Source organism: Emiliania huxleyi, assembly GCF_000372725.1.
Source record: "Emiliania huxleyi CCMP1516 unplaced genomic scaffold EMIHUscaffold_81, whole genome shotgun sequence".
NCBI lineage: Eukaryota > Haptophyta > Isochrysidales > Noelaerhabdaceae > Emiliania > Emiliania huxleyi.
The window spans coordinates 538,648-550,171 of NW_005195940.1; the positions used below are offsets into that span (position 1 = coordinate 538,648).

General features: G+C 66.8%; 3 protein-coding genes across 3 annotated transcripts in view; 2 read left to right on the plus strand and 1 right to left on the minus strand.

The window, feature by feature from the left end:
- The window catches only part of EMIHUDRAFT_106750 (hypothetical protein), a gene marked incomplete at both ends in the record, with an annotated part of 8,287 nt that extends 5,069 nt beyond the window's left edge, over positions 1-3,218 (plus strand). The window contains 5 exons of the mRNA XM_005759194.1: positions 1,196-1,428; positions 1,698-1,731; positions 2,161-2,406; positions 2,609-2,728; positions 3,069-3,218. Of these exons, the coding sequence (XP_005759251.1) occupies positions 1,196-1,428; positions 1,698-1,731; positions 2,161-2,406; positions 2,609-2,728; positions 3,069-3,218 (783 nt within the window). The remainder of the gene's footprint in view (positions 1-1,195; positions 1,429-1,697; positions 1,732-2,160; positions 2,407-2,608; positions 2,729-3,068) is intronic.
- Positions 3,219-6,539: 3,321 nt separating this feature from the next.
- Positions 6,540-8,277, minus strand: EMIHUDRAFT_465835 (hypothetical protein; the record flags this gene model as incomplete). The annotated part of the gene is made up of 3 exons (XM_005759195.1): positions 6,540-6,951; positions 7,030-7,152; positions 7,809-8,277. The coding sequence occupies 3 exons, from the start codon at positions 8,275-8,277 to the stop codon at positions 6,761-6,763; spliced, it is 783 nt and encodes a 260-aa protein (XP_005759252.1). The 3' UTR covers positions 6,540-6,760.
- A 1,095-nt stretch (positions 8,278-9,372) lies between these two features.
- Positions 9,373-11,524, plus strand: part of EMIHUDRAFT_106752 (hypothetical protein) — a gene marked incomplete at both ends in the record, with an annotated part of 8,127 nt that continues 5,975 nt past the window's right edge. The window contains 4 exons of the mRNA XM_005759196.1: positions 9,373-9,480; positions 10,039-10,545; positions 10,903-11,019; positions 11,147-11,480. Of these exons, the coding sequence (XP_005759253.1) occupies positions 9,373-9,480; positions 10,039-10,545; positions 10,903-11,019; positions 11,147-11,480 (1,066 nt within the window). The remainder of the gene's footprint in view (positions 9,481-10,038; positions 10,546-10,902; positions 11,020-11,146; positions 11,481-11,524) is intronic.

The following is an 11,524-nucleotide window of genomic DNA, read 5'->3' on the forward strand; positions in this document are numbered from 1 at the left end:
CCATCACCACCACCCTGCCCCCCTCTCCCACACCCACCCAGCCCCCCCAGGGCGGGGGAGAGCGGACCGCGCCTCTTCACAGCTGCCGGCTGTGAACAGGCGCCGACCTCACCGCGATCGACAACGACGGCTTCGACGCGCTGATCGCCGCCGCTACGGGCGGGTCCGCGGCGACGTGCGCCTACTTGCTCGGACTCGGGCTGGCGCCCTGACGTGATGGCGGGCTCTGAGTGACAAACCAGCTCATTAATGAGTCAAGAACGAGTGACTCCACAGGCGCCCAACGTGATGGCGGGCTCTGAGTGACAAACCAGCTCATTAATGAGTCAAGACCGAGTGACTCCACAGGCGCCCAACGTGATGGCGGGCTCTGAGTGACAAACCAGCTCATTAATGAGTCAAGAACGAGTGACTCCACAGGCGCCCAACGTGATGGCGGGCTCTGAGTGACAAACCAGCTCATTAATGAGTCAAGAACGAGTGACTCCACAGGCGCCCAACGTGATGGCGGGCTCAGGCGGCACACCTCTCAACATCGTGTCGAGGCTGGGAGAGGCGGAGGCCGTGGAGGCGCTGCTCGCCGCCGGCGCGCGGCTCCGAAGAGAGAAAAGAAAACGGACGCGCCAAAGGGAGGGGTGGGAGGCCGGCGCGCGGCTCCGAAGAGAGAGAACACGGACGCGCCAAAGGGAGGGGTGGGAGGCCGGCGCGCGGCTCCGAAGAGAGAGAAAACGGACGCGCCAAAGGGAGGGGTGGCGAGGGACGGCTCGCCGCCGCCACGCGGGGGGATCTTTTAGGAGAGGAGTGTGGTGCTAGCCGCCGTCACCCCTTGGGGCATCTGCCTCCTCCTCTCTCTCTCCCCGTGGCGGCGCGCACACACCTCACCCTCTTCCCCACCCTCTCCTCCTCCCCCCTCTCCACCTCCAACTCCGCCACCACCCTCGCCTCCACCGTTGCCCCCGCCACCATCGCCTCCACCACCCTCGACACCGCCTCCCCCCTCACCCCCGCCAACGTCGCGTCCATTGTTGCCACCACCCTCGCCTCCCTCCCCACCACCCCCTTCACCGCCGCCGCCTTCCCCGCCATTTCTCCCGGATACACACCTCCCTGTACTCCTTTGGGCGAGGCGGTTCTCTTCTGACCAGGTGCGGACCCGAACACGGCCGCGGCGCCGTCCGAGTCGTTTGAAGCCGAGGTGGCGGAGCTGGTGGCCAAGGAGGAGGGCGCGATGAGCGAGGCGGAGGTGGAGGCGCGGCGGCAGCGGCTCGAGGCGTACTTCCGCGCCGGCTCCACCGCGCTGATGCACGCCTCCGCCCTTGGACACGACACGATCGTCGCGCAGCTGCTCGCCGCCGGGGCGGACGCCGCCCCGGTCGACGCCGACGGGCAGTCGGCGCTCTGCCACGCCGTGGCTGCGGGCTGCTCCAAGTGCGTCGCGATGCTGCTCGAGGCACGAGGGGGGCTAGATGCGAGCGCCTCTCCCCCCCTCTCCCCCCATCTCCCCACATCTCCCCCCATCTCCCCACATCTCCCCACATCTCGAGGCTCTGGGGGGCTAGATGCGAACCCCCGCATCCCCCCGCATCTCGAGGCCCCAGATGCGGAAGGCAGACCCGCATCTCCCCACCTCTCCCCACTTCCCCCCCACATCTCGCCACATCTCCCCACATCTCCCAACACCTCCCCACATCTCGCAGGCCGGCGCGTCCCCCGACCCGCCCCTCGCCAACGGTGACCCGCTCCTCGTCGTCGCGATCGCCACCGGCGCAGAGGCGATCGCCGAGCTGCTCCTCGAGGCGAGATTCGCCGAGATTCGCCGAGATGACCCGGGATGACCCGAGATGACCCGAGATGGCCCGAGGGGGGCCGAGGGGGGGCGAGGGGGCCCGAGGGGGGCCGAGGGGGCCCGAGGGGGCCCGAGATGCCGAGGTTCGCCGAGAGGGCTCCCTTTCCCTCCCGGCGCATACCTCCTGGACACTTCCATCGCACACCTCCGAGGCACCTCCGAGGCACCTCCGAGGCACCTCGAGACACCTCCGAGGCACCTCCGAGGCACCTCCGAGACACCTCCGAGACACCTCCGAGACACCTCCGAGACACCTCCGAGGCACCTCCGAGACACCTCCGAGGCACCTCCGAGACACCTCCGAGATGCCCCAGGCGGGCGCGGCGCCCACGCCCGCGGCAGACGCTGCCGGCGCCTCGGCGGTGGCCCCGCTGCTCCTTGCGGCGCAGTCTGGGTCGACCAAGTTGGTGCGGCTGCTGCTGCAAAAGGGCGCGAGCGCGGCGTGCGCGTCCGAGGCGGGTGTGACTCCGCTGATGCTGCTGGCGATGTCGGGCAACCTGCCCGCAGTCAAGCTGCTCCTCGAGGCTGTGGCGGACGGGCCGCCCGAGCTAATGGCGGCGGTGGTCGACGCGACGACCGAGAACGGAACCGCGGCCCTGCACACGGCGGCGAGGCACTTCTGTTGTGCCTACCGCACCGCGTCTTTCTTTTTTACCTAGGCACCGCGGCGCTGCACACGGCGGCGCGGCAGGCGCAGCCGCGGGTCGTGTCGGCGCCTGCTGCGCATCGACGTCTTCACTGGTGAGGGAGTGAGCCCTTAAGGCGCAGCCGCGGGTCGTCGCGGAGCTCCTCGGCGCGCGCGCGTCGGTCAACTTGCGCGATCTGTCGGGGCAGACGGCGCTGGGCGCCGCGTTCGACGGGTTGCAGCAGATCGCGCGCTACGTCGAGGAGGCGCTTGCCGATTTGGCGCAGGCGTTACACGCACCCCTCTCCCCGCGCGATCGGCGTCTCCTCTCCCCATCTCTCCCCACATCTCCCCACATCTCCCCACACCTCTCGCCCCGCGCGAGCACAGGCGTTCGCCGAGCTCCCACCACACCACCCATGGACCTGAACCCACACTGGGTTCGATACTCTGGAGGTATGGTGCTAGGCTGACGACCGCAAGCTGGCCAACGAGATGCTCGGCCGGGCGGCCGCGCAGCACATCTCGGCGAGGGCGGCGCTGCTCGCGGCGGGCGCAGGCAGAGAGAGAGTTCAGCCATGACCGTGCGCTGCACAGGTGATGGCGGCGCTGCTCGCGGCGGGCGCGGAGCCGTCCCTCATCGACACGGACGGCAACACGCTCGACGCGAACACGGTGGTCGCGACGCACCGCGCGCTGGCGGGCGAGAGCGCCGCCGCCTCCGACGGCGCCAAGGATGAGCTCTGACGGGCGGCCTGCGAAGGGCGGTCTGCGACGGGGGCGGGCTCTGCGAAGGGGAAATGGCACGGGAAAGAAAGCACGCGCGACCTCTGCGAGGGGTGCGCTGTGGTGGGCGCCGTGTAAGGCGGCCGGACGCTGGCCGGACGCGGGTGCAGACGGCGACGAGGCATGCATGCCACCCCGGGCGGGCGCGGGGGGGGGGGGGGGGGGGGGGTTTAAATTTCCCCTTTTCTTTGGGAACCTGGGGACTTTCCCCCACCCAAAACCCCCCGGGGGGTTAAAAACGCCTCTTCCCCCCCAAAATTTCCGGAAGGCCCAGGGGGGCCCCCAAAAGTTCAAAAAAAAACACGGGGATTCCCCCCGCCCCCCCAAGGGGGACCCCCCCATTCCCCCGGGGAACCGGGGGAACAACCTCCCCCCCGAATGGGTCCCGAAAAAAATGGGCCAAAACCGGAAAATTCATTGGGGATACCCCGGCCCCCTAATCCTGGCCCCTAATAAGGGCGCCCGGGCCTCTGGGCCCGGCGAAACCCGGTTTCAGTTTCCCGGTGGGGGCCCCGTTCCAAACCGGGGACGACGACGAGGACGCTGACCGCTCCGAGGATTATTCCGACGACGGGAGGGCGTCCGACTTGTAGCTGGCCTCACCCATATCTTACCCTCTGCCCCCCCCTCCTGCTACCCCCCAGGCTAGATGGTCACAGATAGCCCCACACAGCCCCTTACCCCTTCACCCTCGCCTCGCTGGTGTTTCTGAACACGTAGACGACCACGCTGTGGGGGTTGTGTTATAGGAGTAGGAGTGGGGTGCAGGTTGCTCACCCACGGCACCGGGCCGGTGCTTGCACTTTGAATGCCGTGGGGCTCCTGCCCGTGTCCCGGGCGTGGAGATGCGAGGGTCGCCCCCCCTTGCCCCACCACTTTGTGTGTGTGGAGACGTTTACCTTACCTTACCTTACCTTAAGAAATGTGTCACACAGAGTGATTTGCGCTCGGCAGCTTGTCGACTACCAGCCGGAGCCGGAGTCGGAACCGTAGCCGAGACGGTCTTCGAGGGTGTCGAATATGTCATTCGCCTCGCTAGTGGAGCCGGTGCCGCATGAGTCGCGGTCGGAGGAGGAGTCGTCGGAGGAGCGGCCGGAGAACTCGCGCTTGTCGCGCCTGATGTGCTCTGCACTCTGTGTGACACATTTCTTGTTGGCTTCTAAAAATCTCTCTCTCTCTCTCAGGCAGAGTTTGCACAAGCCACAACTAGTAATGCCGTCGTTGCACTTGCAGGCGGGGGATGGAGGGAGGGAAGGAGATCGTGCACGATGGACCGTGTTGCGGAGAAACACCTCTTCCACTCCCGTCTTCGCCGCCAGCTCAACCAGCGGCCCCTCGCCCCGCGAGACCTCGAGAGAGTAGTGCCGAAGGCGCTCTTTTTGATAGAGAAGTCCACCGAACAGTGATTGCGAGTGATTGCGCTTGAGTAGACAGGTACCTTTTGCCATGGTTGCCTCTCGCCTCGCCCCTCGCCCGGCGCGACGCAGCGCGAGATGAGAGCTGCCCCCGCGCGTGCCCTCTCGCCTCGCCCCACAACCACCACTGCAGCGAGCCCGTGCACGGCTGCACGCTGTGCTGCGACCGCCGCGCGAGCGTCTCGATCCGAGGCTCGAGGGCCATGAATCTGGCGCAGCCGGATTGCGGGCAGAGCGGCCACCTAGCGCGCAGCCGCGAATCGCCTCCATGCCCACTGCGCTCCCGCGACGCCCGAAGCAAGCGCGCGCCATGCTCTTTCCATTTATGCTGATGACTCTCGCTCGCCGCCTCCTGCGCCCTCGCAGATCCAAAACAACGTGGGCGAGACGGGCGTGCCGCGGAGTCCTTGGTGCCGGGCCTCAAGCTGCGTGAGCTGCGAGTAGGTGCGGCCCTCATGACCCCCCCTTCCTCTCGATTCCCCCCAGCAATCTTAGCAGGAGATTAGCCGAGATTGGCCGAGAGTCAATCAAGATTTCGTCAATTAACATAATTGACGGAACTTTGACGAAATTCGTGAGAATGTGCTGGGCATCATGCGAGTTGACTAAATTGACGAGATCCCCCCGAGATTTCGTCAATTAGCATAATTAATTGCCCGAGATTGCCCGAGATCGCTTCCGAGACCGGTAAGGCACTTCCGCACCTCTTTGTGGATGCGCGCTCGTTCTGATGCGCGCCACCCGAGATTGCCCGAGATTGTCATCAAGTTTCGTTAATTAGCATTTAATTACGACATTTGACCTGATTTGGAGCACCCCCCCCTCCCCCGCCCGTGAATATCACACACCCGCCCTCCACCGCCCCCTATCACAGGTACGAGTGAACTCGATCAACAACATGTCAGAGAACAAGACGGAAGTGAAGGCCCGCATCATCCCGGCCGAAGACGGCAGCATCAAGGTCGTCTTCTTCTCCGCGCCGACGTCGCCTCCGCTCCTCGGAGCAAAGGCGGTGCGTGTGCGCTTGTCGTCACAGATCTCCACTCTCCTCTCAACACGCTCCCCATTCTCCCTCGCCAGGAGGCCGCCAGTCCGCCCGACGGCATGCAGCAGGGCCAGGGGCCCGCTCGACTCGGTGCGCGCGCTCACGGTGGCCGAGGGCGGCGCCGTGGAGCACCGAGTTCATCGTGTACAAGGACTCGCAGGTCCTGCCAGAGTACTTGATCACGTATAGGGGTGCACCCAACGTGGCGTGCCGGCTTAACCCTAGTAGTTGTGCATAGTGTCTCTGTTTTCGAAAGGCGCTGACGGCCCGGCGCGTACCGCGCGACGCCCGCGCTACCCACCAGTGGAAGGCCCATACCAACCCTTCAAAATGACATACTAACTTTGGTACACTCTCACTTTTTCCCGCGGTACACACTCAAAGTCTCCGGAAATCTCACGGACGTGCGCGTTTTGGCCGGCTATCCCTCGGGTCGCACGGAGACACGGGAAGCAGCCGCACAAGCCGCCTCCGGGTGCAGGGGCCCGGCGCGGTGTGGGCGGGGGCAACGGCCCGGTAGCTGGGCGCGCCTCTCCACCCCGCCCGTCGCCGCTGCACCCCTTGCCGCGGCCCTCGTCGCTGCTGCAGCGACGACACCCGCGGCACGAGGTCAGAACGCGGCCTCGGAGAGCTCGAGCGAAGGCGCCGACGGTGGCAGCCGTGGTAGTGGCTGATGGTAGAAGGCTCCTGAGCCGTCGGGGGCGCACACCCGCCCGACCTCGCAGGCCTTTCACGTGCACAGCTTCCCCCCCCCCCCCCCCCGCCCCCAGGGGATGGGGGATGTCCCATCCCTGCTCGTGTTTATGCGTTGTATCGTGTTTTCTTTCTAACTGAGGCTACCCCCCAACTGCACTCCACCCCCCAATGCGGGGCCGACAAGACACAAGCCGTCAATACATCGATGCGTACATACCTCTGTTGGGGAGAGCCGTACGTACATACACACCTATTTACATATAGAGACACATGCCGTGCACAAGCACATGCATATCGATGCGTGTGGTGTGTGCACAAACAGTATACAGACACAGACACAGATTCTTCTAGGCAACCAGCAGGCCCGTCGGGGACCCTCGGATGCCAAACCAGGACGCCTTGGCGCGGCCGACGGCCAGGGTAAAGTCGGTGGAGTCGAGGTAGGCCCAGTCGAAGTTCGCGTCCGTGATCTGGGCCTTGCGGAAGGAGCCCCCCTCGAGGTGGGCGCCACGGAACTCGGCGAGTTGGAGGTAGGCGCCTGGCCGACGGGAGATGAGGGCGCAGCGGGTTCGCGCATGCCGGTGGGAGGGACTCGGCGCGGGCAGGAGGGGGGCACCCGAGAAGTCGATGCCGGGAGCATGCGCTCCCACGAGCAGGGCTCCGGGCAGGAAGGCGTCTCGGAAGGACGAGTTGGAGACGGTGATGTAGGAGAGGTTGGCGGGGCCATTCAAGTTGATGCCTTGGAGGGGGGGGGGGGGGAGATATGGGGAGATGCGGGGAGATGCGGGGAGATATGGGGAGATGTGGGGAGATGTGGGGAGATGCGGGGAGATATGGGGAGATGTGGGGAGATGTGGGGGAGATGCGGGGAGATATGGGGAGATGCGGGGAGATGCGGGGAGTCCTTGCGTGCCTTCGAGGGAGGTGGACAGGAGCAGCGCCTACCGTGCTGAATAAGGTAAGGTAAGGTAAGGTAACCGTCTCCACACACACAAAGTGGTGGGGCAAGGGGGGGGCGGCCCTCGCGTCTCCACACCCGGACACGGGCAGGCACTTTGAATGCCGTGGGGCTCCTGAGTACACCAACCTCAGGGCACGAATACGGCATTGTGCAGTGTGTTCAGCGCACCGCGTGAGTGCGACGAAAAAGAAATGCAGCGGGCTACAGCGGACGACGGGTGAATGCGGCGGAATACGTGTCCCACCCGGGCGCTGGTTGGGAGACATGAATGCGTACTCTGCTTCTAGGCACGAGATATGGGGAGATGTGGGGAGAGATTCTGCTTCTAGGGAGCAGCGCCCCCTGCATTCGCATGTCGACAAAGCGCGCGCCCGCGAGGTCCGCCCGCTCGATGCGCGCGCGCTGCAGTCCCATGTCCTCCATCGCGATCGCACGCAGGTCGGTGCCGACCCACGAGCTGTTGGGCATCTCGTTGTCCGTCATCTGCGCGTCGCGCAAGTCGGCGCCGTCGAAGATCGCCCGCGCGCCCTGCTGCACGGAGAAGATCTTGGCGCGGCGCATGAGCGCGCGGCTAAAGTCGACGTCGGTGAGGACGGCCCCCGTGAAGTCCGTCTCGGTGAGCTCGGCGCCCGAAAAGTTGGCCCCCTGCAGGTTCGCGCCCTGCAGGTTGGCGCTTGCCAGCAGCGCGCCGCGCAAGCTCGCGCCGGCCAGGTGGGTGCCTGGGGGTAAAGAAGAAACACGTCGGGGGCAGTAAAAAAGAAATAGGCTGTGCGCCCCGGCCAGGTTGGCGCCGTACATGGTGCACCCGCGCAAGTCGGCGCCGTCCAAGCTGGCCCCTGTCATATCGACGCCGTCGAAGACGGCGGAGCGGAGTGGCTGTCCGCGAAGGTCGACGAGGCGCATGTGCCGCGAGCGGCGGCACGGAGGTGGCCAGCCTACTCGCTGAATACGCCAACCTCAGGGCGGGAGATATGGGGAGATATGGGGAGATATGGGGAGATATGGGGAGATATGGGCAGTCTACGTGCTGAGTACGCCAGCCTCGGGGCGGGAGATATGGGGAGATATGGGGAGATATGGGGAGATATGGGCAGCCTACGTGCTGAGTACGCCAGCCTCGGGGCGGGAGATATGGGGAGATATGGGGAGATATGGGCAGCCTGCGTGCTGAGTACGCCAGCCTCGGGGCGGGAGGACGGGTCTTGTGCAGCGTCTTCAGAGCACCGCGTGAGTACGAGGGGTGCGAATGCAGTGCATACAGCGGGGTACAGCGGGGTACAGCGGGGTACAGCGGGGTACGGCGGGATACAGCGGGGTACAGCGGGGTACAGCGGGGTACAGCGGAGTGCGTGTCCTCTCGAGCGCTGGTTGGGAGACAGGAATGCGTATCCCGCTTCTAGGCACGAGATCTGGGGAGATATGGGGAGATATCCCGCTTCTAGGGCGGCCCGCAAAAGGTGTCGCCGGTGCACTGCACGAAGCTCGAGCCGGCGCCTTGGGTAAGGGAAGGGAAGGGAAGGTAAACTTCTCCACACACACGAGGTGGTGGGGCGAGGGCCGGGCTAGTCCCTCGCGACTCCACGTCTAGACGACAGGAGCCGCCCCGCGGCATTACAAGTGCAAGGCCCAGTGCCGTGGGTGAGCGGTGTGTGTGTGTGTGTGTGTGTGTGTGTGTGTGTGTGTGTGTGTGTGCGTGCGTGCGTGCGTGCGTGCGTGCGTGCGTGCGTGCGTGCGTGCGCGCGCGCGCGCGCGTGTGTGTGTGTGTGTGTGTGGCGCCTTGGGCGTAGCGGAGGCAGTCATTCGGCGGCGGCGACGGCGGCGCGCTCGGGGGCGGCGACGGCGGCGGCGGCGGCTGCGGAGGAGACAGCGGCGGCGGCGCAGGCGGCGGCGGCGGAGCGTTCGGCGGAAGAGGCAGCGGCGGTGGCGCAGGCGGCGGCGGCGGAGCGTTCGGCGGAGGAGGCAGCGGCGGAGGAGGCGGCGGCGGCGGCGGAGGGGAGTATGGCGGCTGCGGCGGCTGTGCCGGCGGATGTTGCGGCGGCGGCCGAGCAGGCGGCGGCGGTGTCGCCGGCGGCAGGGGAGGGCGAGGCGGCGGCGGCGGCAGCTCGGGTGGGGGTCTCGGCGACGGCGGGGGCAGTGGGAGAGGGGGGGCCGGGGCGCCGAGGGAGGCGCCGCGCCGGCGTAGAGGGTCGACTCGGACGCCTGCGGGTGAGAGGCCCGGCTTGATGCGGCACGACGCCTGCCCCGTCGGCAGGACGGAGTAGATGAGCGCGTTGTGCAGCTCGCATCGCGTCATGCGGCCTGCGCAGAGGGGCGGTCGGTCAAACTTGGAGTGAAGCTACTCCTGCTAAGGTGGAGGATGGTACACCTTGTTGTATTCCCCGCGGCCCGCGACTACGAGCCTTGCTACTGGGAGCAACGCGACTCCAGCCCAGTTGGAGGACGCCGCGCCCCAGTTGGAGGACGCCGCGCGCTTCCGCGCTACTGCTCCTGCTCCTATGAAGACTGCTCCGACTACTAGCCGCGGCGCTGCTGCTGCTGCTGCCTGCATAGACGAAACCAATCGCCACGCAGGTGGAGGACGCGGCGCACTTCCGCTGGCACGCTAGCTCGCCGATCTGCCACACCTCGTCGAAGCTGCCCGTGTTGCCTCCTTCCACGCGGCAGGCGCCTCGCCGCTCTCCGGCGAGCGGCCACAGGCCGTTTGCCGGCACTGCAGCAGCCCGGTGTTTTGACGGCGGCGGCGGCGGCGGCGGCGGCGGCGGCGGCGTCGACCTCTGTGGCGACCACCACGGCATCCACCACGGTGTGTTGGAGGCAGCGAGCATCGGGGAGGCGAACGGTGGCGGTGTGAGCTGCATTGGCGGTGGCGGCGCGAGCGGCAGCGGTGGCGGCGGCGAAGGCGGAAGTGGTGGTGGTGGTGGCGGCGGTGAAGGCGGCAGCGGAGGTGGAGGTGGCGGCGGTGGCGGCGACGGCGGCGGTGTCGTCGGCAGCGGCGGAGGCGGCAATGGTGGAGGCATCGGCGGCATCGGCGGCGGTAGCGGCGGCGGCGGCGGCGGGGGAGGCGGCATCGGCTGCGGCGGTTTCGCCGGCGGCGGCTGCACCAGGGTGGAGCAGAAGTTGCAAGAGAAGTCGCAGGCACCCCTCCGCGGGCAACCCACGGGGCACATCAGGGTGTCGCACTCGGCCCTGTGAAACGCGCAGAACGCTGCGCCCGCTGTCTCGGTGCAGGGGGCTGATTTGCTAGCCATCGTCCCGATCAACCGTCGACGCAGAAGGCTTCACAGCTGCTCCTGTGTGTGTGTGTGTGTGTGTGTGTGTGTGTGTGTGTGTGTGTGTGCAGTTTTCGGTTGTGCGGCCGTCGCGGCTCGCCTCTGCCGCGGCGGCTGCTGCGCGCACGCGGCGGCGCCCCAGAGAGGCGCGTTGCGGACCTCCCGCGTCTTTCTTTCTTCCCCGCGCCAGTTCGCACCTGTGTCGAGCCTGTGTGCTGTGAGAGAGAGTTGTTTTGTTTAAATTCTTTCTTCCCCACAGGCGGTCTTTTACGCCGGCAGCCCGGACCACCCGCCCAGCCCGCCCGACGTCTTCACCTTGCTGGCGGGCACGCGGCTGGCTGCTCGCGACGGCTCGGCCGGGCTCATCGAGCGCACAGTTTACGAGACGGAGAACCAGCTGCCGTCAGGGCACAACGGATCCTGTCGAATCCGGCAGCCAGGGGCGCTCAAGGAGGGGCACGGCCCATTGCAAGACTTCCTGAGCCAGGAGGAGGCCGTGCAAGGCGACGGATGGAAAGAAGATGGAGTTCGACTGGGCAGCGATGCGCGTGCACTGCTTTGTCAACGGGGAGGCGATGCGGAAAGAAAATGCCTTTTTGCCAGGAGTGAGTAGACTCGAAGCGCTCCCGTTTGGGCCAGAAGCGCACGAGACGGTCAGCGAGGATGAGGGCGGGGCGCTGCACGCCTCGCTGCGGGGCGGCTTTCGGCGGATCTACCTCTTCACCTGGCTTGAGGCGGACGGCGACCCGGAGGAGGCGCCCGAGGTGCGGATCGGCGACATGTGGGTGGAGCCTGGCCCCGCGCCTCGCCGCGCCGCGCTGCCGCTGGCCAAGCCAGGTCCCGGTGCCGGAAGCCCGGGGCAGGGACGAGGCGGCCGGGGG